Source organism: Myxocyprinus asiaticus, chromosome 16 (assembly GCF_019703515.2).
Source record: "Myxocyprinus asiaticus isolate MX2 ecotype Aquarium Trade chromosome 16, UBuf_Myxa_2, whole genome shotgun sequence".
In the NCBI taxonomy this organism is placed as follows: domain Eukaryota; kingdom Metazoa; phylum Chordata; class Actinopteri; order Cypriniformes; family Catostomidae; genus Myxocyprinus; species Myxocyprinus asiaticus.
The window spans coordinates 18390070-18416445 of NC_059359.1; the positions used below are offsets into that span (position 1 = coordinate 18390070).

The 26376-nt window shown below is 37.8% G+C and overlaps 3 protein-coding genes across 4 annotated transcripts; 1 reads left to right on the forward strand and 2 right to left on the reverse strand.

The window, feature by feature from the left end:
* Positions 1-301: 301 nt before the first annotated feature.
* On the reverse strand, positions 302-6429 carry zufsp (zinc finger containing ubiquitin peptidase 1). 2 transcript variants are annotated; one of them, XM_051720150.1, is made up of 12 exons: positions 6293-6429; positions 5224-5808; positions 5047-5148; positions 4847-4888; positions 4648-4755; positions 3926-4035; positions 3094-3262; positions 1736-1921; positions 1423-1585; positions 1165-1328; positions 740-960; positions 302-516 (listed from the first exon to the last, which is right to left on the reverse strand). In XM_051720150.1, the coding sequence occupies exons 2-12, from the start codon at positions 5783-5785 to the stop codon at positions 469-471; spliced, it is 1875 nt and encodes a 624-aa protein (XP_051576110.1). In that variant the 5' UTR covers positions 5786-5808; positions 6293-6429; the 3' UTR covers positions 302-468. The 2 variants fall into 2 exon arrangements, with proteins under 2 accessions (XP_051576110.1, XP_051576111.1); XM_051720151.1 differs by having other exon boundaries at positions 5224-5795; positions 6293-6421.
* Positions 6413-16400, forward strand: kpna5 (karyopherin alpha 5 (importin alpha 6)). Its single transcript, XM_051720161.1, has 14 exons — positions 6413-6514; positions 7531-7664; positions 7887-7988; positions 8380-8479; positions 8560-8654; positions 8771-8902; positions 9028-9116; positions 10728-10827; positions 10984-11147; positions 11533-11611; positions 11985-12110; positions 12229-12356; positions 12672-12850; positions 14556-16400. Exons 1-14 carry the CDS (start codon positions 6511-6513, stop codon positions 14741-14743), a joined length of 1620 nt encoding a protein of 539 aa, XP_051576121.1. The 5' UTR covers positions 6413-6510; the 3' UTR covers positions 14744-16400.
* An 891-nt stretch (positions 16401-17291) lies between these two features.
* Positions 17292-26149, reverse strand: gprc6a (G protein-coupled receptor, class C, group 6, member A). The gene is made up of 6 exons (XM_051720147.1): positions 25933-26149; positions 24855-25152; positions 23562-24317; positions 23240-23449; positions 22966-23089; positions 17292-21273 (listed from the first exon to the last, which is right to left on the reverse strand). The coding sequence occupies exons 1-6, from the start codon at positions 26130-26132 to the stop codon at positions 20183-20185; spliced, it is 2679 nt and encodes an 892-aa protein (XP_051576107.1). The 5' UTR covers positions 26133-26149; the 3' UTR covers positions 17292-20182.
* Positions 26150-26376: the final 227 nt, after the last annotated feature.

Consider the following 26376-nt stretch of genomic DNA (forward strand, 5'->3'; position numbering starts at 1 on the left):
GACCACTGAAAAGTTGTGGCTATGAAATGGCAACAGATAACATGTGCCTACAATAGTAAACCAATGAAAAACGAGCCAATAGTTCAATTAATCAAATAAATCAATCTGTATTGGAAAGAAACTCTGAAAACCTATTGTAATCAGCCATATTTGTAATCAGAATGCTCATACAATCACATCTATGGTTCAGACTTATGTCATAACTGATGGATGAATTAATACATTTTATTGATCATCTGAGGGATATTTAGTAAACTGAAAAAGTGTGACACAGTTAATAGGAAATGACTTATTTTCCAGCTGCAAGTAGGATAAAATTCAACATTTATTATTTTTATGAACATAAAAACAAAAACAAACAAAAAACAGTTTCACAGTCTGTTTCAAGGGACAAGCAGATACAAGTAGCAGTAACTAATTGATAAAACTGATGGTTACATGTAGTCAGCTGATCTGCAGCAGACGGCATTAAGGAATTTTCTCAGCACACAGTGTTCTTGAATTAAGAATGCGGATCTGAAAAACACAAACACGTACAGCAATCTTGATGTCAAGCATTGAATAATTTAACTTTGTAACAATAACTGCCCTTGCAATATATCTAAAACAGATGCAACATGCAATACATTATCAGAAATTCCATTCTATTCCCAGTGCTCATCAGAAGTGACAGTGCCCTATGATCAACTGTTTGTGCCCATAACCTATTACTGAAGCAATGAATGCAGCTCTAAATTACCTGTTTCTCTTCAGGTGTTAGCACACCCTTCACAGCAACCACTTGATACTGTCTGCGTTTTAGGGCACTGGGGAACTTGCGCATGCGGCGTACCATGGAAGCTGCTGTATCCTGTGACAACACTCTCCTAATTTCCACTGGTGATAACCCCGGATCAAAGAGAAGCAGGCACAGGTTTCCATTCACTTTCTGTTCCACCCCTACAATGGAGCGGCTGTGGCCTGATCATATAGACAGGAAATTACATACATCATCTTTTGTTGATAGATCTATTTCTATAGAGTCAAAGCAATCTTGAGTTTCATGAGGAACAATTGGAGTCTGATTAAAGTACCATAATGTTTGGTTTAAAGTGAGACACCGTGTTTGACATTAAACCAGGAATGTTTACAAGGGAAATCAGTTTAGAGTATCTCTTGCAATACCTTGATGCTGAAGGTATATAGGTGGCAATGTTGTCTGCACTACTCTGGGTGGGAGTCTTGCACCCCTACTGGCAGAACAGGAGAAATACTGTTTCACCCACTCAAACAGACTGGGGTGTGTATCTCCAGGGCCAGTTGGCTTGTGAAAATCCACAATTTGGGCTCTTTTAAAAGAAAACAAAAGGCTGATGTAAATATTATTTACAATGATAAAATTTGTATGTGACTGTAAACTTGTGTATGTGTTTATATACAGACTTCACATTAAGGGAGGTGAGAACTGCATAGATTTCTGTAGCTCCAATCCAAGCCCGTGTCCCCTGCAGCCGATGGTTAAAATGTGAAGCACCCTGAGGATCTAAACCTTGGCCCCATGCCTCCTCGATTGTGGCCTGTACCCTTGGAATACTAGGAACTGACACTACAGTAGAGGAAAAAATTTGAGATTGTAACTATTGGGAAGAACGTTCACCCACCAAGTTGAATAACCACCAAAAATGCAAGCAAGGTAGGCCACAAATGATAAATTACATTTGTTTATCTTTTTTTTTTTTTTTTTTTTTTTTTTTACCAGGTAAACCGTTATACTGCTCCATCCTGTGTAGTGATGAAAGAAGCATCTGGAAGTTTCTGTAGCCACATCCCCAACCTTTGTCTCCCTCTGAAGAGGAGTAGTGATCAGTCTCAGCACAGAGCCACACATGAGCACAGTCAGAAGCTTCTCTCTGGTAGTACTTAAACAGAGCTTCTATAAGGCCTGGAAAAGAAAGGGTAACCCAGGTAAAAAGTGAAGTGTGTTTTTTAACTCCAATGTTAACATAGTGTCTCTTATCCCAGTTTAATGTGTAGTCAACTATAAGAAAGCCATTCATGAGCTGTGGGCAGGCCTATATCACAAAGCAGGATTAAGCGGATAGCAAGGTAAGTTTAAACTTAGTTTGAGCAAACTCTGAATTCACAGTATGAGGAAGGTGGATAGGTTTTCATCACCATAGTTACATAGATTAAATAGCTAACCTGCTCCAGGGCAAAGCAAATTATTTTTCCAGTAGTCCTCTAGAGTTCTCATGGCAGCAGCGGTGTTTGTTCTTGCTGTGTTTATGTATTGAAATTTTTCATCATTTTCATAATGATCTTTAGAGCAGAAATTCATTGTGCTCTCTCTCTCGCTCTCTATCTCTCCATGCCGCTGCATGGAAGTGAATGGGGTCCAACATTTTTAAGCCCCAAAAAGCACAAAGGCAGCATAAAAATAATACATAAAACTCCAGTGGTTTAATCCATGTCTTCTGAAGCGATCCAATCAGTTTTGGGTGAGAACAGACCAAAATGTAACTACATTTTCACTATAAATCTTGACATCTGCAGTCTCCTTGGAGATTTGATTTCAAGCTCGATTACACTTCCTAGCACCATCTAGCGCTCTGCGCATGCGTCAAGCAATAGGACGTGTAATCCATCTTGAAATCATGATCGTGCCTAGAGACTGCAATGACAAAAAGCACAGTGAAAAAGGAATTACATTTTGGTCTGTTCTCACCCAAAACCTATTGTATCGCTTCAGAAGATATTGATTAAACCACTGGAGTCGTATGGATTACTTTTATGCTGCCTTAATGTGCTTTTGGAGCTTGAAAGTGTTGGACCCATTCACTTGCATCGTATGGGCCAACACAGCTGAAATATTCTTCTAAAAAAAGAAAGTCGTACACATCTGGGATGGTATGAGGAAATGAAAGAATTTTCATGTTTTGGGTGAACTATTCCTTTAAGTAAAAATTCAAATTGTCTTCAAGAAAGAATGATTCAAGTAGTTTGCAAAGATATAAAGCTGGACCAACAGATTTCATGATTTTCTGTCTAATACTACAACAGCAGGATCAAAAATGTTTATTGGTGTAGTACTACAATGCACTCCCTACAACAGACCTGATGTTTTGCTTCTGCCATCATCCACCCCAGAGGCCAGTGATTCAAGCATTTCCGCCCTTTTCCTATGGAACTCAGCAGGAAGTATCTGACCTTGAGACACTGCCCTCTCCATATTCCTCTCCATTTGCTTGCGATAACCACCACTGTTATCGAGCCCAAACTGCCTCTGAAAATTACATGGGGGTTAATGAAAAAACATCAAATAAATAGTGCAACTTTTTTGTGGCAGTATTCAGCGGCCGTTGTTAAATATGCCAATAAAAAGTAAGAAGGTATAATTAAAAAAAACTGTAAAAGAAATAAATACAAATAAATAAAAAAAAATTGAACATTTCAACTGGAAATTATTTAATCAGAGAATTTAACAGTGTCGTGTTTAAAAGTGTTTTTATCTGAGTGACTCCAGCCAGGTCTCCTAAGCAACCAAATTGGCTCAGTTTCTAGGGAGGGTAGAGTCACATGGGGTAACCTCCTCTTGGTCGTGATCAGAGGTTCTCGCTCTCAATGGGGCACGTGGTAAGTTGTGCGTGGATCGCGGAGAGTAGCATGAGCCTCCACATGCTGTGAGTCTCCGTGGTATCATGCACAACAAGCCACTTGATAAGATGCGCAGACTGACGGTCTCAGAATTGGAAGCAACTAAGACTTGTCCTCCGCCTCCCAGATTGAGGTGAGTAACTGCGCCACCACGAAGACCTACTAATTAGTGGGAATTGGGCATTCCAAAATTGGGAGAAAAGGGGATAAAAAAAATAAAAAAAAAAAATAAAAGTGTTATTATAATAGGGTGTTTTGGTTCATTCTGACAGTGATGTTTGCTTTAATTAACCTGGAGCTTCTTAAAGTCTTCAGCTTCCCGTCTGGTCTCCTCCTCCCTCCACTTCTGCTCCTCTTCTTCTTGAAGCATCCTGGCAAGAGTCAGGTCTCCAGGTGAAGTTCCTGAAGACACACAAAACAAATGATAAGAAACCAAATGCTTTGGTGAACAAATTGCTACAGTATATCAAATATTCTGATCTATTTTTTTTCTTCCAAAATTTGTTTACCCAGTGATGCAAAACACAAAACATCTTTTAGAATTTTGAACAATTGGGTGTAACTTTAACCCCTGTACAAAGACACAATTCTAGACAAAGATTAGTTTGCAAATCTCTTTAGCAACTCTTAAAGGAACAATTCATAAAAAAAGAACATTCTGTCATAATTTACTCACCCTCATGTTGTTCCAAACCTGTATAGCTTTCTTTCTTATGCAGAATACAACGAATGGCAAATGATAGAAAGTCACTTTAAAGTTTAAAAAAAGACCCCAAAGTGTCATAAAAGTAGTCAATGTGACTCGTGCGCCATATTTTTTTCGTCTTCTAAAAGCATAAAACAACCCAAAAATGTAAATAATTTTTCAGTGAATGTCTTGACATCTGTTGCACGTTCATTGGTGAATGAGAGAAGCTCGTTCACGGTGTCACACGTTCAAGCAAGAACTTGCGTTTAGTGCAAGTTCAAGGTAAGTAAGTTTTGGGTGAACTAATCCTAATGCTGTACACATACCAGTTGATGAGGCTGAGCCGTGCTCCAGGTGTAGATCAACATGCTTCTGAAGTGATCTGCTGTCAGAGCAACTCAGAGAACACAGTGGACACTCATATCGCATCAACCCTGCAGATTCAGATCATACAGCTACAGTTTAGTGTGGCCATTAACTTCTTGAATTAGCAGAACTGCCAAAGAAACAAACTTGTTAACTTACCTGACCCGCTGTTGCCTGTAGAACATGCTTCTGTTGATGCCCCTTTAGAGAACAAACCATAACATACATCAATCAAAGAATATTTCTGAGTTTGTAAGAAATTGAGCAGACTTGTTACAGTTGTATTTGAGAGTGCTTTCAAAAGCATTTGTTTGCAAACAACCAGAACACAATGGCAGAGTTGTTTTGCTTTAAGACACCTTCAGCCATGTCTTGGTCCTGTAAATGCAGCTCAACATGCTCCTGCAGAATAAAGCAGTCACTGCAAACAAGACTGCACATCGGACATGGAAACGTCCCCTCTGCAATACACAAAGTATGAAATTACTAACTTAAAATCAGTCCCATTTCATATCCCACTATAAAGTCAAGGTCACCTTTATTTGGTGAGGACAAGCGCTTCTGCTTTGATTTTCGGTGCCCTTCTCTCTCCCAGCTTTCCTCATTGCAGTTGCTTGGTATTTGCGTAGTTCTGACCGGCTTTACTGCACCACCCGCTGGGGCTGCCGAAGGTGGTGAACCCTCCAGACGTGACGAGGTTCCCTGAGAAAGAGTTGTCCCTGTTATCGGAGTGGTGATCCAGTTAACTTGAGAAGGTCCAGGGTGGCCAGGTGATGGAGATGAGTCTTGAGAAACCTTTTGCACACAAGCTTTCTTAGAACTTGTGGTCACACTGGAAGCCCTTGTATAATTTCTGCAGCTTTGAGCAGTCCTGCCAGTTGAGTTTTTCTGTCCACTGGCTACCACTGTCGCATGCATGTTCTGGCAGTCTTTCTCCATGTGTGCAGTGTTGATGTGGAAGCTCAGCTCATCGTACGAGATCCCAGACAGCGAGCAGAAGGGACAGGTCATCTCACTCTCCAGGTGACTCAGGAGAAGGTGGGTTTTCATGTCTGCTTCAGATGCAAGTTCTTCACAGCAGATGTCACACACAGACATTTTTGCAAGGCTGGATAAAACAACTGAAAGAATTATAACAGTTTCTACGTAAATAGTATAGTTATTGCAATTAAACCGTGGTAACTTGGTATTAGCCACCACTGTTATCAGGGAAAAAATGAAACCGAATGATTCTGAAAGCTTCATACACTGTCTGAACTGAAGGCTATACAATAATAATTTATAATACAGTAACAATAATGGCAAACTATGGTTACCACGGTCCATTTTCGTAAGGACTGCGTTCAAAATGCTATTTCCATTTAATAACAAAACTCTGACGAGCAAAAACTTTCATTTGTGTATTTCCTGTTTGTTTATACATGGCTAGATGCACCTGTCGCGACATTATGAATCTATTCTCTCAACAAAGAAACTGTTGTTTACAGTCACACTGCTACATAACACCATATGAGACACCTAAAAGTCCTCATCCTCTGACTTTATACACAAACACACACAAAAATTCAGCAATTATTTCGAAATCGACACTCATATGCTACTTACTTAAATTGAAGTGACCTGTAAAACGACTGAACAAATCTCCGTTTCACATTTCATTTATTGTTATTGAATCGGGCCGCTCATGAAAACCGGATACGGTACAGGACGTGACGTTCTTAGCCAGTCGACGCCATATTGCCCTCATCTGGAGTAGCTCGGGAGGGTTCTTGAGAGAAATTTAAAAACATACGGACAGCATATCCCTCTCCTACCTACTACGAATGGGTGAGGGTCGTGTATTTTTTAAGATGTAAAGGTCTTTTCTTTTTCGACGGTATATGAGAAAACAGGGCGTTTAGAGAGATTAATAAACCATTTGGACGTTTAGTCCAAGCTAGCATAACACGGTTAGCATGTTAGCAGACAGGGTCTGATCTCGGATCAGTGTGAAAGTGAAAAGATTACAGTATTTTTAGGGTAATTATAAACCTAGCATATTAAAAGTGTCTCTGTGTCATTATATGATTGTGTGGTTAAACGCACTGATTTGTGACTCGGATGGTCTGGCTTAAAATGCCCTGCTGTTGCGAACAAAATATGTGCTGCTAATGCTCCATTATAAATGTTAGACATCAAGAACGTGTTGGTTTTTGTTTTTGAGCCAAGTGTATTTGGCTGGTGTACTCTTGAAGTTCTGTTGATACTGCGAGCTGTGCTTGCTTGTGCAATCTATTTGTAAATAGTCTTGGTAACATTATTCCAGTCCTCTCTTTCCATTCCACATATATCCTTATTTTAATTCAGATTTAAAAAACATTGATTATCATTAACTTTTAGCATATAAACTCATTTACTGCTTTCTGTTGGAGGTTTCACTGTGTTGGGGATTCTCTAACTTACAGTAATGGTGTGTCAATATACTATAAATGTATTATTGACATATCCTCTGGAAAGAATTGAGACAAACCATCCAACTTGCTGAGTTTAAGTGTTTAGTTTGGTGTGAATAAAAGTAGCCAAACAGCAAGAACATGAACCAGAAAATTAAGGAAGTTCAGCATGGTGTCAGTTAACACTCTGATGTTGCACAGGAAATTCTAGAATTGACAACCATAAATGTGTTCAGATAAACCATTCCTTATGTCATACTATGCTAATTGACTCAAATTATAAGGAGAATGACATCCTGGCTTAACCAGTTGTAGCTAATTCACTGAGTCACTGTTGATATGCAGAACATGCAACTTAATGTGAGCATCAGAATGCAAAACTTACTACATTTTCTTCTTTTTGATTTTAAGATGCAATGGCAAGCCCAGGCAAAGACAACTATCGAATGAAGAGCTACAAGAATAAAGCCCTGAACCCCCAGGAAATGCGGAGACGGAGAGAGGAGGAGGGGATACAGCTTCGCAAACAGAAGAGGGAGGAGCAGGTTTGCTACCATTTTTTCTCCCTAAACCTCAACTTTCTCAAGTCCCTTTTAAATGGTTTTATGTTCAAGCACATTGAGTGGATATATTGGTTATGATGTACTATTTGTACATAAAAAGAACAAGTGTGCATATTTATGAAGGGTTGTATTTGATTGATTGTTGTCATATAACTTATCAGTGCTGTGTAATTATGAAGGTTAATTGTACTACCCTCTCTTCAGCTCTTCAAAAGGAGGAATGTGTGTGTACCACCTGGTGACGAGTCCATGCTTGAATGCCCTTGTCAGGACCCTGACATCAGCTCCACTGTACCTGCATCAGGTGTAAGTATTCAAGTCCGCAGACCATAGACCTTCTGTCGTTGTCATCAAACACTAGCTAAACAACTTACCAGTGTGTGCACTTTTGATCCATACTGGTTCTCATACAGATAATTGGAAAGTAGAATTCACAGAGAATAGATATAATTGCCAGCATGCACACCATGGGCCTGATTTTAGTCCTGCATAATTTTCAGCATAATAAACTGACTATGTAGTGCAGTGAGGTAGCATGTTATAGGATTATGTTAAATAAATTCTATAATAATTTACTACTGTGCTTTTACATGGCTAATAAAATCATTAAAATATTGGCACGTAATGTAGGTAAATATCTTGTACAGTCAAAACCAACATCTAGTTTCAACATGATTGTTTCTGTCAATCTGTGCAGGAAGGAGTTATAACCCAAGATATGATTCAAATGATCTTCTCTGAGGATCCAGACCAGCAGCTCATAGCCACTCAGAAGTTCAGGAAGTTACTCTCTAAAGGTTGGTGTCTTCATTTCTATGCCTTGTAGACTCATGCCTTTGACAGAGTAAGATGACTGATGCTCATTCATTTCCTTCAGAGCCCAATCCTCCCATTGATGAGGTCATCCAGACACCTGGTGTTATCAACAGATTTGTAGAATTCCTAAAAAGGAATGATAACTGCACCCTTCAGGTGAGTGCATATCACTGTACAAGCCTTATCAGAACTGTGATTTGTACACTGCATGTGAAAGCAAAAATGCCATTAAAGCAAAGTTTTGAGGTGGTCTTAATGCTTTTTTTGACCAGTTTGAAGCAGCCTGGGCCCTGACCAATATTGCTTCAGGGACCTTCTTACACACCAAAGTGGTCATTGAGACGGGAGCCGTGCCTATCTTCATAAAGCTGCTCAACTCAGAGTATGAAGATGTGCAAGAGCAGGTGATATTACTGAGAGTATAAGAGCTGGTGCATACTTTTGCAAGCAGAGCTTTAAGCCAAGAGTTATTTCAGCAGAACTTCACAGCATAATGAAAGTGATCTGGTGTGTATAACTGTTGTTGCAGGCAGTGTGGGCTTTAGGGAATATTGCTGGTGATAATGCAGAGTGCAGAGACTACGTACTCAACTGTGGCATCTTACCATCTCTTCAGCAGTGAGTATTCCATTCTGATTCCAGAACTGTAATTTTGCAAGGGAAGTGCAAAATTACACACCTGACCCCAGTGCATCGGATGTGCAGATCAGATTTCTAAGCAGGTCTTACTTAAAAGGATAGTTCACCTAAAAATAACAAATCTCATCATTTTCTCACTTACATGCCATTACAGATATGTATGACTTTTTTTTCTTCTGCTAAACACAAACAAAGATTTTTAGAAGAATATCTCATCTCTGTAGGTCCTTTCAATGCAAGTGAATGGTGGCAGAACTTTGATGGTCCAAAAAGCTCATAAAGGCAGCATAAAAGCAATCCATATGACTCCGGCGGTTAGATCCATGTCATTAGAAGTGATATAATAAGTGTGGGGGAGAAACAGATCATTATTTCAATCCTTTTTAACTATAAATCTCCACTTTCACTTTGATAGTGAAAGTAGAGATTTATATTAAACAAAGGACTTAAAAATTGACTGGTTTCTCCCCCACACCTATTATATTGCTTCTGGAGTCATATGGATTACTTTTATGTTGCCTTTATGTGCTTTTTGGACCTTCAAAGTTCTGGCCACCATTCACTGAAAGGACCTACAGCGCTGAAGTATTCTTCTAAAAATCTGTTCAGAAGAAGAAAAAGTCATACACATTTTGGTTGATGAGTAAATGATGAGAGAATTTTCATTTTGGGTGAACTATCCCTTTAAGGCCAGTTTTTGTGATTAAAAAAACAGCCAGGCAGAATGGAAAAAAAAACGGTCTTGTTTTAAAAAATGAAAACGTTTAATTTTTAAAAATGAAACTATTTTAACTGGACATACTGTCTTAAAAATGTAATGTTCACGGTGCAAGGCATGGCACAGTGGCCAAAGATGACTATTTGCATGTTTATGGCTGCAGCGGTAGTGCATTTAAAGACGCAACTTTCTGAAAGGGTTTTACCATGCAAATAAAAGTACTGTCGGTGTGCTATTTAAAGCAGCACCACAAGAAAACATGAAACAGAATATCACAAAAAGAAATTAGACAAAAAATCTATAACTAGTCAACCACTAATCGCACCAGTTGACCATTGTGACCTAGTCCTATTTGTTAAATTACCTTAAAGCTCTAGTTGAAGATGAAAAAACAGAACTTCCTGTTTCTAGAAATTGCTCTTATAATATGATTTTCACATAAGTTAAACATTTATTACTGGTAAATCTCTGTGTAATCAAGGAATTTTAATCTTGGGGGTTTTAGTCTTATAAACAGGGGCCTTATCCTTAATAAGAACTGCTGAGGACAAATAAATCTAATTTCTGATGCCACAAGCACTTTTTGTTTCCCACTCTCAAACTTGCTGGTGTTTACTTTGTGACTTGAGACAGCGTGGATGCTCTATTGTGACTTTGCCATGCATTTTTGTCAGGTCATCTACTTTAGAACTTGAGAGCTGCACATGAACTTCTGTTTCAAACAAACATAGAGTCGTATGAGTGGAAGTCAGCACTTTTCTGCAGGATAAGCTGCAGAGTGGATTACACTATATAGCAGAACAGTTACATGATGGCCATCTAGTTGTGTGATTGCATAGAGCTACAGTTTTATTTTCCCCTCGTCTTGGCAGGTTGCTTGCAAAATCGAATCGACTCACTACCACCCGGAACGCTGTGTGGGCACTGTCTAACCTGTGCAGAGGGAAAAATCCCCCTCCAGACTTTGCAAAGGTTAGTGAAACTAGTACCAGATAAACCACATTCCAAACTTTAGAAATACCTATTCATCTGATTTCAAAGATAGACATAAGACTCTCTTTGTTTGTACCAGAATTTGTTTCCTCTATAAACATGACACACTTAACCAGCAGAAGTTGCTTTTCACAGGTGTCACCATGTCTGAGTGTGCTGTCCAGATTGCTCTTCAGCAGTGATCCTGACGTTCTCGCAGATGCTTGCTGGGCACTTTCATATCTCTCAGACGGACCCAATGACAAAATCCAGACAGTCATTGACTCAGGCGTGTGCCGCAGATTGGTGGAGCTGCTCATGTAGGGATCAGATGTGCTAACACAAACAATAACCCATAGAGTGGGATCAAAGAACATGATAATTTAAGGGCTGTAGATAGTAGTAATCAAATCAGCAGATCCTCATTAGAGCTGTTTTTAATTCATTTTAAATGCATGTTTATTTTTTCATTTTATTCACATAATGTGGTTATGTAAATATACCTAGTTTTAGAGAGTTGAGACTAGTGCCGAAAGAATAAAAAGCCAAATGCGCAAGTTGTGGTACCCATTTAAACAGCTTCTGTTGGTCTTCCCATTTACTTTTGTTACCAAGTCACTCTCTGGCATAGCAAGTTTAGTTTAAAGTCCATTAATCATCATGTGCAAAATTTATTTGTTAATTTGTGTTGTTGTCCATCCACAGGCACAGTGATTACAAGGTGGTGTCCCCTGCACTGAGAGCAGTGGGGAATATTGTAACAGGAGACGATATTCAGACCCAGGTACTGTAGCCCCCCTCTTTCACACTGAGGTGTCTTAAATGGATAGTTCACCCACAAGTGAAAATTGTCAGTGTTCACTCACCCTCATTCCAAACATTCAGTGTTTTCTTTGTTCTGTGGAACACAAAAGATGCATTTTCATCACTCTTTTCTATAGAATGGAGGTGAATGAAGACTTTTTTTTAAAGTTTTGAGGCTCTCAAGCAAATTACAAAAAAAGCACCATGCAAGTGTTCCATATGACTCTTGCACTACATTCTTCTGAAGTCATAGTTTTTTGTGAGGGCCAGACCCAAATGAACCTTTAAAACCTTAAAATAGACCTTTAAAATGAAAGGAGCAATTGTGCTATTGTTGCTCTGTCTTACATTAGGTGATTCTGAACTGCTCTGCTCTGCCGTGCCTGCTCCATTTACTCAGCAGTCCGAAGGAGTCCATCAAAAAAGAGGCCTGCTGGACCGTCTCCAACATCACAGCCGGGAACAGAGCACAAATCCAGGTACTGCTGCCAGATACCTACACATGCATGACATAAAACAGATTATTTCCCATATTATCAGATGGTTTAGATATATTGTCCCTGAATAGCCATGATGGCATGATGCGCTTTGTTGCAGACGGTGATTGATGCCAACATATTCCCAATTCTAATCGAGATTTTGCAGAAGGCTGAGTTCCGCACCAGGAAGGAGGCCGCTTGGGGAATAACCAACGCCACTTCAGGAGGCACACCAGAGCAGATCAGGTGCACAAAATGCTTTAAAAAATATTCAAATTTTTATGGATGAAAAAAGGGCTTATTGCTTCACCATCCTTTATAATTATATATTAATTTATATATTCTACTTATCTAAGAATGTTAATCTTAGTTGCTTTTTATGTAATGTATGCTAAACCACAAACTTGCTGCCTTGGATCAGATTTTAGACCGACTTGAAGAACTTAGTAGTATTAACGCAATTTTATTTTTATTTTTTTTTGTTAGACTAATAATGTCAGCTAAATGTCCTTGCAGTTGTAATGTGTTAAAGGAGTTGATATAAACGTGCTATACACACAGGTACCTAGTATCTCTCAACACCATAAAGCCCATGTGTGACCTGCTGACGGTGATGGACTCCAAAATTGTGCAGGTGGCTCTGAACGGCCTGGAGAATATCCTCAGACTGGGAGAACAGGAGTCCAAACAGAATGGAACTGGAATCAACCCCTACTGCGCCCTCATTGAAGAGGCTTATGGTAAATATGAACATACCTTGGCACACTTCATGTTGATGTACTTTGAGATGCTGTGACTATAAAAAAGATACCTATACCAAAGAACAAAGTCTCTTTCAAAGCAAGTCAGTTCACTTGACGGCTTTATACTGTAGTTAATGCCTCCATGCAAGTACAGCTCCTATGTATTTGAATGGCCGAAGACCGAAATCTCCAAAACTGTTGGTCAAGATTACATTCTAATAACCTATTTCCAGTTAGGAATAATATTTGAAAACAAAGGCATCATAAATTGTGCTCACTTAACAAATAGGCAGTTAGCTCTTTAAACCTTTAACCTCGGATCAGCCTGCCAAAAACAGTCTTGAACAACATAAAATAGGTATAGTTTTAAAGCTAAGAAGCTGTACTTTACAATGCATGTAGGCATTATGACCAAAAGTGAAAAAGTACTTTTAAATTTGCAGACAAATCTGAAGTGTTCCGTTTGGATAATTTTGTAATAATTTTGTACTGTTAATATTGTAATTGGTAAAAACATCAAACTGATCAAATAGCCATGTGTCATGTCATTGGAAAGCTCTCAAAGAGTAGAATACAACAAGCGTATTTGTTTTACTCACAGACAAAAATATAGTGAGTAATAGATAAAAATATGTCTTTGACATACATGTTACTTGTAAACAGGTGTTGCTTATAAGCCGCGTTTTTAAATATGAGGGGATTCCCGTAAAAACAAGATGTAATCGGATGCAATGTAATCGGATGCATAGATCATTAGATAATCCACATGTAGCACAATGTGCACACAGTACATAATGTGCTATCTGGCTAAAACACATCTGAAATTATCTAGTATATTGTTCAGTGTTATGGAACGCTGAACCAATTGTATTATGATTCAAATCGCTGCAACCAGAGGTGGAAGTCAACCAAATATGGGCAGAGAGGATCATTCACTTTAATTACATATGGCCACTAGGAGATTGCGCCAAGTACATGACACAGACTCAATGATGCTTTGGAGAGAGAGCATACTTTTAGTCATTGTTATATTTGCATGTGTCTTATGTACAATAATTATGTTTTATTTGTTTGGAGAGGCTTTAGGACACTTGGAGATGTTAGGGTTAACCCTAACCCTTTTGATTGCTTTGTCATATCAACGCAAAATGCGTTACAGTTGACATGATCCGGAACAAAACAAAAGCAGTTTTTCAGAGCTACCTTATTTACACCCTGCGATATATGTCAAATGAGAAAAATAAGAAAAAAATCTGGGTATTTTTGTGATTTTTCAGCAGTTTCTTAAGTTGAGAGTCTCATAGTTTATCATAATCTTTATTATTATTTTTTTTTTTAAACATTTTCTTTAAAATGACACCAAACAGTTGATCCTCTTTATTTTTTTGTAGAGTTATAAGCCTTCAGAGCTCAAAGGGTTAATAAACGAAACTGTAAAAAATAACTTTGGCGCTTTTAGCTGGCTGATTTTCCACTTGGTTTCCACTCTATTCCATAACGCTTGAGTCAGCTTGCATAAGATTGTGTCTGGTTCCCAGCCAACTGCAGTAACATGTGTCTCCACTAGATGGCAGTAGTGTTGGTTTTTAACTAGTTGTAGTAAATTACATAATCGTCAATACAAGCTATAATTAATTTACTCATACCACTGCTCTGTTTTTTTTATTTGTGTATATGTTTGATCATTGATTTCCCTTTCCAGGCTTGGACAAGATTGAGTTCCTGCAGAGCCACGAGAACCAGGAGATTTACCAGAAGGCCTTTGACCTGATAGAGCACTATTTTGGAGTGGAGGAGGAGGATGCCAGCATTGTGCCACAGGTGGATCAAAATCAGGGGCAGTACATTTTCCAGCAGTCTGAGGGACCAATGGAGGGCTTCCAGCTCTAACCACTATCCTGATCTACTGGCCAAGCTTCAGGCCTTACTTTCTCTATCCTGCCTGGATTGTCCCCTTTTTTCTCCGTTGCGCAGGACCTCGCTCCAGGACACAGAGGCCCCTACAGCTGCTCCCAGCAGAGATATGACACCTGCCTCCCACAATACCCACAAAATCTTCCATTTCCATCCTACCCATCTTCTAAGCTCCTTTGTTGTGAGAAAGGAACTGTGAGAGGGACTGAGGAGGGCAAATCTCAGAGTCTGTAGTTTAAATACAGACTTACAAGAAGCATCTAGCATTTGTTATGATTATTAGACATTGGCACTGGTGTCCTGTAAAAAGCCAACTTTACTCCATGTCCCTTCAGAAATGTGAAACTACCTCTTCAATCAGAAAAACGAAGTCTGTGACAAACACCCAGCCTTTAGCTCTGGCAGTTCTCTTCTCTTGTGAAGTAAATGCTTCTATGCAAATGGATATGTATTTTTGGTGTGGCAAAATTCACAAGGTGTAATGTAGTGTTTGGCCAGAGAAAGTCTAACTAATGTGTTTGCATTGAAAGGTTTGCATTGGATGAATTCCCTAACTTAGTGTGCCACCGCACCCACCGTTTATGTCATGCCATGTTTGTTCTCAAACGTGTGTATCCTGAGGGTAATATCTAGCCTAGTACACTATTTATTTTGATGTTATGATACCTAGATGTGCGGTCATGCATCGAGCCTGGGAGATTCAGAGCCGTATTTATTGTGCTGTTGGGAAGAATTGGTCTGTAGGTTCCGGCTGTTCGGAGACTAGAGCTCAGCCTGCCTCAGCACCCGCTTTGTTAATGCTGTTCAAGCATTATGGAAACTGTTGCATGCAATTATTTAAGCGTGGTCACATGATCACCAAGATGCTTTTTTTTTTTTTTTTTTTTTAAATGTATGCATATCATTGTCATGGTTTCTTTGGACTGTTCCTCATCTCATCTTTTGCCGCTTAGGCTTTAATGGATTGTTATTTTTCACATGTTAAAAAAAATGCTCCAAAAAAGTAAAAATGTGTATATTATATATACATTGAGGATTTAAGGAACAGTTTCTCATTTACATGATATTGCAGAGCTTTGTATGCAGTGAAATACTAATTAAACAGTGGGAAAAGTCACCTTCTGTCAAATGTTGGAGCTTTTCCTCATTGTGGCCCCTAATAGTGCTCCATTTCCTTTAAGGAACTTCTCTTATTCTTGAATTTAATTTGAATTTACATCCAAAAGACCTGTCTGGCTGTCTGTCTCTCTGTTCTCAATTTTTAGTGTGATTAAATACCTTCTTGTAATGTTCTGTCCATGAATGCACCCAATTTTTCATTTAAAACAAGTTTGATCCAAATAAACAAATTAATGGGAAATCAGTATCTTTACAAAAACATTGAGATTGTACAATTAAACTTTATCAAGCACATTCAATTGTGTATAGTTGTGTAATATTTCTCATGTTTGTACAATGTTTTCTAAGTTTGGGTTGCTTTTTTTCACATTAGGAAAAAACATTTGTGTTTTAAGTTAACATTGGTACAAGCCTAGAGTGTAGAGGAGATCATTGCTTTCCTCAAAGACAATTGTTGATATTGTGTGAAATGATGTAGACAATTAAACAGAAAAATAAAATGTTCTGTTGCAGATTAAAATGTGTACTGTGATTAAAAGTAGTTTGGTTCATAGATGAACATTTCCTTGTGTGACGTAAAACTTATTGAGCGATATTTCTGCCCAATAGTAGTGACGAATATAAAAAGAAGACAAGCGTTAGATCTGCACTGTTTTAATGAATGACATCTGAATCACCTTCTGCTGTAATTTCTAGACAAAAGGTGAGACGTATTAGAAACCAATATCACCTGCATTGCTTCTTTTGGACTCCACAACGACTAAGGAGAATGTTCCTCTTTGACCATGAAGGCAAGTTTAGGATGTTTTGACATTTTCTGTGGTTAAGGTACACCTGCATGGTAAAAATTATTAGGACACACCCTTTAGTTAAACAGGTTTGGCTATTCCAGTGAACACAAACCTTAATGCCATGACATGACGCTCTAGAGAATTCTGTTCTTTTAACTTTGTGGCAACAGTTTCAGGAGGGCCAGCATCACTGTTTTCCAGACAATGAGGTCAGAGTTAAGAAAGGAAGAACTTGACTGGCCAGCACAGACCCCAGATCTGAACCTCCCTATACAACTTTGGGATGAAATGGAACGTTGACAGCACGCCAGGCCCCATCATTCAATATCAATAGTAGTCTAAAGTTGTCAATTCAAAGTTTTGGTAAAGAGCTATGACATCTCTTACATATAGTATATGCCTAGATAAAAAAAAAAAAAACAATTTAAGGCACTTTCATACAAGCAAGTTTGCATATAACGTCTTTACAATTTATGATAATGAATAATCCAGAAACATTTCCAGCTACAAAAGGAAAAAAACAATTTCTGTTTATTTGACCTTTTATTTCAGATTTTATAACTCATAAAAAAAATCACATTTAAGTTAAAAAACAAAACAAAAACAATAGGAGTTATGTAAAAAATAAAATAAATAAAAACAAATCATGGCAAAAATTCTGTTCTTAAACAGCAAGCTTGAAATCAACATAATCCTGAATATTCAAGAGACTAAGAAGCAAAATATGTACAAAACAGCTTTTTTTTTATTATTTAAAAAAAAAATGTTTTTAATAAGATTTAAATTTTTACAGACATAAGTTTCTGGCTTATATATATATATATATATATATAAGTAAAAAATAAAAACCCTGTAACTTAGAATACATGTTAAGAATGTCTTAACAATCTTGAAAAAATGTGACTATATAGGGTCAGAAGTATTATCTGACAACATTGGCTAATGGGTAAATAATTGTACCCGTTGTAGCGATATGCATCTCAAGCATGAATTTCAGTTTAATGTTATATAAAAATCTTAGAAATCTTTTTTTTTTTTTTTTTGTTGAGGGAAATAAGTACGTCCAGTTGACAAAAACTGGACATTCAGGTTCTCAGAGGGGAATACCACACAACTGTAAAACCAAGAAAAATGCATGCCCTTGGCGATAATCACTCGACTGTCTGCTTGCATACTTGTCCATATGACGTTTCACAGACATAACAACAAAGGATTGACTCATCATCTATCACTTAAAGACATTTTTTAGAACCATTGCAAAAGTGCTATTTCTGAGGCATTGCACATTTGCACCCTCTCTCATATTTCAAGTAAATATTTTCTCACACTGGTTGACATTTGATACTGAAGGCTGTAATGTAATGCTCAGGGTAATAAAAGCCTAAACAGTCTGCATTCACCTTCCTTTGCCACACATGCAAGTAAAAAAAAGTCATTAAAAAAAACATTTTTTTTATATCTACATCTAAAAATATGCAGATTCAGTGTTGCACTAGATCATTCAATCCACTAAACCAGAGGTTTTCAATCTTTTCCAGACCAAGGACCCCTTGGCGGATAGAGAGACATGCAGGGACCCCATGTAACATTTTGTATACATTTTAAGTCTGGTCTATAATAACATGTACAGTATATAGCGCCATATTAATGCATAGTATTTTGTCACTTGGCTTACATTGTAAATCCATTAAAATAATCATACTGATAGTCATAAACTAGTACAATACATTTTAATTTTACACACATTTCCTGAGCTTCAGCTTTAATTGAAGTTACCTTAATATTGAAGATTTATATACACTCAATGAGCACTTTATTAGGAACACTATGGTCCTAATAAAGTACCCGACATCGTTTATCTTGCTGTTGTAGCCCATCCGCCTCAAGGTTCAATGTGTTGTGCATTCTGAGATGCTATTCTGTTCACTGTAATTGTACAGAATGGTTATCTGAGTTACTGTGGCCTTTCTGTCAGCTCAAACCAGTCTGGCCAGTCTCTGTTGACCTCTCTCATCAACAAGGCATTTCCATCCACAGAACTGCTGCTCGCTGGATGTTTTCTGTTTTTGGCACCATTCTGAGTAAACTCTAAGAGACTGTTGTGCGTAAAAATCCCAGGAGATCAGCAGTTAAAGAAATACTCAAACCAGCCCATCGAAATCACTGAGATCACATTTTTTCCCCATTCTGATGGTTGATGTGAAAATTAACTGAAGCTCCAGAACCCTATCTGCATGATTTTATGCACAGCAATGCTGCCACACGATTGGCTGATTAGATAATCACATGAATAAGTAGGTGTACAGATGTGCTCAGTGAGTGTATTTAACATATATTTAAGATTTTTGTTTTTTTTTTTACAAAAAATTTATTCTGTCATCATTTACTCTCCACATGACTTTTTTTTACTCTTTGGAACACAAAAGGAGACATTGCTCAGAATGTTAGCCTCAGTCCCCCTTGACTTTCAGGGCAAAAATATATAAGAAAGTCAAGGGGGACTGAGGCTACAATTCTGCTCAACAAGTAATATGGGGTTGAAACAACATGAGGGTGACTAAATGATAAAAGAATTACAATTTTTGGGTGAATTATCCCTTTAAGCAGAGCACTTTTACCTTTTTTGTTTATTATGTAACTGAAAGCCATCATCGTAAGTAATTCGTACACAAACCATTTTTAGGAGAGTGATGTAAAAAAAAAAAGAAGTTAAAAACAGCCTATTTGTGTACCTTAGACAAGGTTTTGGGGCAGTTCTCAACACCAAACAGACACAGTCACAAGCTTCTCGCAGAGCACAGATTAAAGCTGAACATAAAACAGTGGATGAACGGCCCCTGGCACTCTCATTGTCACTCAAAGTATCACTGATTAATTTGGCCTGTAGCCAAGAGAAACAGTAAGTCACTATGTCAAGATGGTGAAACTTCCTTTCAGGGAAGGTGCCTGAAAGGGTATTAATGTGTTTACTGGAGATGTTATCTGTCAATTCATATGAATCTTTTTAATCTGATATATGATTAGGGTTAGGCAAAATGAAACATTTATTTGAATATACAGTATATACAATATGCAAAACAAATTGTTTGTTTTTCCACATTTAAATAAAAGTATAGGAGGAAACACGTTCATTATTTAGAGTAACTGATACGTTGACTGAAAAATAAAAATTGCATCATCTTGTACTCACTCTCATGTTGTTCTAAACCCATATGACTCACTACTGACTTTCATTGTATTGAAAAAGATTCAGTTGAAGTGTATGGTGACTGAGACATTCATTCTTCCTGACATCTCCTTTTGTGTTCCACGGAAGTCAATAAGTCATATGGATTTGGAATTTGGAACAACATTGTGAGTAAATGATGACAAAATTTGAATCTTTGGATGAACTTTTCCTTTTAAGTTAGCTCTCTTGTATGGATTTTAAGAGATTGTGGTATACAAATGTGGAAATTGAGTCTGTATAGCTCTGAATGTTACATCAAAACGGTGGCCCTGACTACTATTTTTGACTCTTAGCTGAATCTGCTGTGGTTGTATGATTCTGAGTCATTCTATCTGGTTTCTGTGCCGAAACCTGAAGTGCCTCCTCAGGCATCAAAAGTGACGGAGTGGATATGGTGTAGATGGAACTCTCTGTCTTACTCTCAGACTCAGTTCCACTCAGGCTCCTGATGTTCTCAGCACTCTTTCTGGCATATTCGTAGACATTCTTTAGAAATGCGTCTTTGGTATTGTGCTCCTTCTTAAAAATAATTATGTAACATTTTGGCAAGAAGTGGCAGCTCAGGATTCCAAAGTTAGAGATGAGAATGACAACCATCTCCACGGCTGGTACGTATTTACCAGTGGTGGTGACATGCACAGGGATGAAGATGACCCAGGCCATGAGACAGATGAGCATGCCAAATGTGATGAACTTGGCTTCGTTGTACATCTGCGGAAGCTTTCTGCCTATGTATGCAAAAATAAAACACACAAGCGCCAACAAAGCTATGTATCCCAGCATTACCCAGAATGCCACATATGAGCCCTCTTGGCACTTCATCAGAATGACATGGGGGAGCTCCTCATTGTTTTTTTTAGGAGGGCACAAGTGCAGCCAAAGGGTGCAAATGATAACCTGCACTGTCATGCAGATGAAGACGATCACATATGGCTTGTAGAGCTTGCACAGTAGCTCCTTCAGATCTAGGTTCATCTGGAACGCCAGAAGGATTTTCAAGGACTTGACCAGGATGCATGAGACACACAGCGTGAAGCTCAGTCCAAAGATGACTTGCCTCACCTTACATGTCATATCGCTCGGCTCACCCACAAAGAACACAACACTGGAAAAACTGCCTAGCAGTGAGAAAAGGATCAGTTGACAGAGAGGTCCACCCGCAGCCTTTACCACCGGAGAGTCCCTATGCCAGATGAATAGTGCAGACACTAAGACGAGGAAGAGGGCGCCGACGGCAGCCAGGGTCAAGAGGACTATAGCAAACCCACTGTTCCACTCAAAGTACTCAAAAGTTTTAGGATTACACTTTGAGCTTCCAGCATTTGACCACTCACTGTGAGTGTCACAAGTGAAACACTGGACTGCGTCTGAAAGATAATAGTAAAGCATTGTGCATTTAAAAAAAATAGTTTGAATAAAATAGGTTTAAAGGAATGGTTCACCCTCATGTCGTTTGTTCTTCTGCAAAACATGTTCACGGATTTCAATACAATGGCAGTTGATAGTTACACACTTTCACCAATGAACATGCAAAAGAAGAGTTACGGCGGAAGTAACTAAAACTAATTCATAAGACTTAGAATATAATGCATGATTCACATGGACTACTTTTATGACACTTTTGGGTCCTTTTTTAAGCTTTAAAGTGAGTCACTACCAATGTTGCACTAAAAAAAACAGCTATTTGACTGAACTTGCTTCAATCATGGACAGTGGTTCTATGTGTTTGAAATTCGTTTTCTTAACTTAAAATTACTATGTAATCTCAACTCAAACACTTTCCGTAAAAAGAATCTAATTGAATTGGTTAAACTCAACAAAATGAGACGTGTCAATGTAACTCTATATAAATCTTTTTTATTTCTTTATGTACTAACTAGTGAACATGAATGTTAGCATGCTAAATACATGCTAGTAGAATGCACTTCAGAGTGTAGTTTAATAACTATGCTATGGTTAGCAGAGCAGTTGTTCAAAGAAGTGAGCAATCACTTTCATGTATGACATCTACCTGTCCTCACCGTTAGCTCAACCTCCACTCTTCACCATAATGGTAACCCACAAAACTCCAACATAACAGAAACTCTTCTAAATCTCAAAATAAAAAACATTTATATTCATCTTGCACAAAAACATAAAATAACACTTAATTTTAACATTTACTCTCCCTATCAAGTCCCATACAAAGCATTGCTGGGAAATTGAAATCCCCTGCCCAGTTTCATCAATGCTAAATTAACACCACAAAAAGTATTCATGTAGTCCCAACTCAAATGGATCAAGTAAAATTCTGTTTTACAACTTTAAATGAACATAATGCAATCAAATCAAGTTGTGGCAAAAAGTTATAGAATTGGAAATTTTAAATAATAAATTGAACAAGCAATTAAAATCCTTTTTTTAATGTGTATGAAACTCAAAAAGTAATCCACTACAAATTACTAAGTACTTTAAAATTGTAATATTACTAATTACTTTACTTTTAAGTTATACTTTCTAAAACACTTTTTCACAGGAAGGTGTTTTTCCTTGAATTAAAAATAATGCCTTCAGTTCCTCCATTGTTATACGATCAGAACTATGCATTTCTCCTCGTTAGGGGACACAAGCCATTCAACTGTCACAGAAATGCAAACAGATGTTCAGTATGTATGAATTCTATATGTATGTTTAAAATATATTCTACATAATTTTATTTTAGAAATAAGTATAACCCAAGTAATGTACTTAAAAGTAATCTGATTACAAGAATTTAAAATGTAATTAGTTACACTACTTAAAGTATTTATATTTCAGTACCAATTACTTTGTAATCAGATCACACCCAAAACTGGTCGCCATCAACAGATATTGTATTGAAATCAGCGAACAAGAAATGTCCCTGTTTTCTTTTTTTTTTCAGAAGAAAGGAAGACATACGGGTTTGGAATGACATGAGGGTAAATAAATGATAGAATTTTCCTTTTGGGTGAACTATTCCTTTAACATGGAATTAAGATCAGAACATGCTTCTCTTGGATGGAGATTCTACAGATGTGTGTGAGCAGCAAGACACTTGCCTGTGCGGTTGGAGTAGCTGTTAGCTGGGCAGCTGATGCACTCATAACAACATGTGTGCTGGCCCTCTGCTGTCTTTTTAAACTCCCCTGGCTGACAGCTGTTGGAGCACTTTGATACGACATTCTGAAAAGAAAGTGAATGACAGATTGATTGAAGGAATAGTAATACAGTACAGAAAACTATTTATGTGAACTCTTTACTTAGTAGAAAATACTAAAGACATGATTCAATTTAGCTGTCTTCTTAGAATGACTATTGATGCGTATACACTACCTCAAAAACAATTTGTTTCGTGCTGGAAGTGAAACTTAAAGAGAAGCTGTTGTTGGATGGATAATATTCAGCTATTTTGTAAGTGTGTACATCAGATCCATTTTTTTGCCATAAGGAGACATCATAGCCCAAGTTAATGTCACCGTTGTCATCAAATTTGAGCTTTAGCCCCTCCATTTCAAAAGTGACATTCCTCAACTGTGCAAGGAGCTGAAACACAAACATGTAATGACTTTTAGACTGTTAATCTACAAGTTGTTTACACACAAAAAAACTGCAGATTTGAATTTGGCAGCAGGTGCCTGATATTGTGGTATAGTACCTCCCAGGGCTGGAGAGATGTAGGGCTCTTGCAGTTTCGATGTGAACATAGTTCTGCCACAGCCTCAGCAATAGCACTGACCGCCATCTGAATGCTGAAGACCATGTCTGAATTTGTGTTTTTTATCAATTCCTGTATGGCTTTTCTGGTATTTCCTATATCAGGCTGCAGTAAAAATTCCTTCAGGAATGAATTGTTCTTCTCAGCTTCACTGCCAAACTGTAGATCATTGAGGTATTGATGAAAGAATGAAACATTTCCACTCTTGAAAGTGAAGCCCAGTATATTTCCGATATCTGAGATGCGTTCATCTTTAAGAATGTCTTTGGCGCTCGACCAATTATCGCTGGCCACCCACACCCTATCATGCAAAGCTTCCCCTAGCAAACCCTGGAATATTGACATCATCTGAGCAGATTTAGCAAATGAGACCACCACTTTAACTTTAGGATTATTTATGATGGTGTTCACAGTTTGGCTGATTGAGGTGTTCAATTTTTGGTCTGTAAGTAAGTCAGGTAGGATCTGCTTGAAAGCCACGCAAATTCCCTCCATTGTGGCCTGGGCAACAAAACTTTCCATGGCAGAACGCCCATAGTCTCCATCTGTAGTGATAATGCCAACCCAGTTCCATTTCTTGTCCTTCAGCAGTTTGACCATGGCATTGGTTTGGTACATATCATTGGGGACGGTCCTCATGAAAGCAGGGAAACGAATTTTGTCACTCAGAATGATAGCCGTAGATGCATAACTAATCTGCAATAAGTAGAAAGACAATTAAAAGCTAACCATATAATGGACAGCAATAGGTTTCTGACTTTCTTTTTTCTTTTTTTCTTTTTTTTTTTACTGTTAAAGCTTAACAAGCACCCAAAAATGTCATAAAAGTATTCACTGCAGCTTGTGCGTCATATTGCAAGTCTTCTGAAGGCATACCATAGGTTTTGGTGAGAAACAACCCAAAATTTGAGTAATTTTTTCAGTGAAAATATTAACATCTGTTGCAAGCTCATGAGTGCTATGAGAAAAGCTTGTTTAAAGTGGCTCACATGCTCACGGGAGAACTTGCATTGTTTAGCACTAAAACACTGTCAGCAAGCTTCTATCATGCGCTCATAAACGTGCAATGGACGAGCGGACAGCGACAGTCTGTCACAACACCCTCCACCCCACCCCCCAGCCCCGTCAGACACTGATAGCTACCATTGTCATACTGAGAAGACGGACCCAGATATTAATATTAGTAATTTTTATTTTTGGGTGAAAATATTCCTTTAAACTATAAGAGCTTACCTGTGGAATTAGCAGGAGGTTGAGCTCTCTAGCAATTGCAATGGATATCTCAGAGGAAGACGTCCCAATTACAGCCATTGTGGGCTGGACACTTTGGGAAGAGTTTGTTGCTGAAACACATTCAGAGGGTGACTGTGTAAAATACTGGACAGCCCATAGTGCAGTCGTGACATCAGAACATGTGTCGTGGATGCGGTATCCAAGCGCAATGTCCAAAGTGCTCAACAAGGGGGATCTATTTGCCATTTCCACAGCATGAATCATCGCAAGAGCCTGACTTAGACCTCTTGTGTAAAACCTAGAGGAACAAAACAGAAACACTTGACAATAAAGTACTATTCGTTAACATGACTTAGTAATGGACAATAATATTTATTTACAGCATTTATAAATCTTGGTAAATGTTAATGAATGAATAAAAATCAGTAGAAAAAGAAATAACAAAATGTATGAGGTTTATGCTTAAAACAAGAAAAAAAAATTGCCACTGGGGTAAAAAAAAAATAAATAAAATTTTTTTTAAAAAACCTGTTTAACCATAAACCTAAATAGATTTTGTTAGATTTGTCTGAAAACAAGACTTCTTATTAAATTTTGCTTCTTTTATGCAAGATGTTATGCAATTTTGCTTCTCAAGTCAATGTATCTTGTTTCAAGGATGTTAAGATATTTTTACTGGATTTATTTGTTTTATTTATTTTTTTTTTTATTTTATTTTTTTATTTTTTTATTTTTTGCAGCGCATAAAGCATTAATGGTAATGTATACAACTTTTAATGTAAAAAATATATTTGTCTATGTTGAAAGTAAAATTAAGTACTGTATTAAAAGTATTGTTCATAAAAAAAATTGTTATTGTTAGCTCATGTTAACTAATAACTAATCTTATTGTAAGGTGCTACTGCAAACTCACACAGAGATGACTCTGTCAGGATTCTTAAACTTATTATAAATTATTAATGGTACAAGTAAGCGTCAAACTAATCAGAAAGAATTAGCATCGAACAAAGACAATTTAGAACAATTCCCTTTTGTCTTCATGAACTTCTTAACTGAATCCACTACAGTGAACACATACCTGGTGCAGTTTGAACGCTGAGGCGGAGAGAATCTGTTTGTGTTGTCATTCACTGCCACATGGATGGGGAAGAGCCCTTCAATGATGATGTCTCCTGGGGCTGTGGCTCCTGGGAGTCTGTATTGTGTCAGAAAGGCATCTGTCATTTCCCCCAACCTGAAAAACACAAGGATGAGGCTTATCAAAACCAAATGAGGCATCACTGGTTTAGACTGTCTTTCCCTGAGTACACCTGATCGACTGACAGGTTATCTAGCACATCTTTGTTTATAATACACACATTGCTTCCCTCTTGCATGACTTCATGAATGTTAAAACACATCCACACCTCCTACAACATTTTAAAGTCCCTCCCCCCACCCTCTGACTAGAAAGGTAAAGGAGGTAGATATTTTCTGGTAAAACAGGTGTAATTTAAGTGTTATGGGGATTGTTTCCTCAAGG

Excerpts from the sequence above, each read along its gene's own strand:
- kpna5 (XM_051720161.1), top strand. Across the intron at positions 8,655-8,770 it reads ATGATAACTGCACCCTTCAG|TTTGAAGCAGCCTGGGCCCT; the intron begins GTGAGTGCATAT and ends TTTTTTGACCAG. Across the intron at positions 10,828-10,983 it reads CCCCTCCAGACTTTGCAAAG|GTGTCACCATGTCTGAGTGT; the intron begins GTTAGTGAAACT and ends TGCTTTTCACAG.
- gprc6a (XM_051720147.1), bottom strand. The coding sequence starts at position 26,132 with ATGCCTCATTTGGTTTTGATAAGCCTCATCCTTGTGTTTTTCAGGTTG. Across the intron at positions 23,450-23,561 it reads CATCTCTCCAGCCCTGGGAG|CTCCTTGCACAGTTGAGGAA; the intron begins GTACTATACCAC and ends TTTGTGTTTCAG. Across the intron at positions 23,090-23,239 it reads CGAAACAAATTGTTTTTGAG|AATGTCGTATCAAAGTGCTC; the intron begins GTAGTGTATACG and ends CTTTCTTTTCAG.
- zufsp (XM_051720150.1), bottom strand. The coding sequence starts at position 5,785 with ATGTCTGTGTGTGACATCTGCTGTGAAGAACTTGCATCTGAAGCAGAC. Across the intron at positions 4,756-4,846 it reads TACAGGCAACAGCGGGTCAG|GGTTGATGCGATATGAGTGT; the intron begins GTAAGTTAACAA and ends CTGAATCTGCAG. Across the intron at positions 3,263-3,925 it reads AAGACTTTAAGAAGCTCCAG|AGGCAGTTTGGGCTCGATAA; the intron begins GTTAATTAAAGC and ends TGTAATTTTCAG.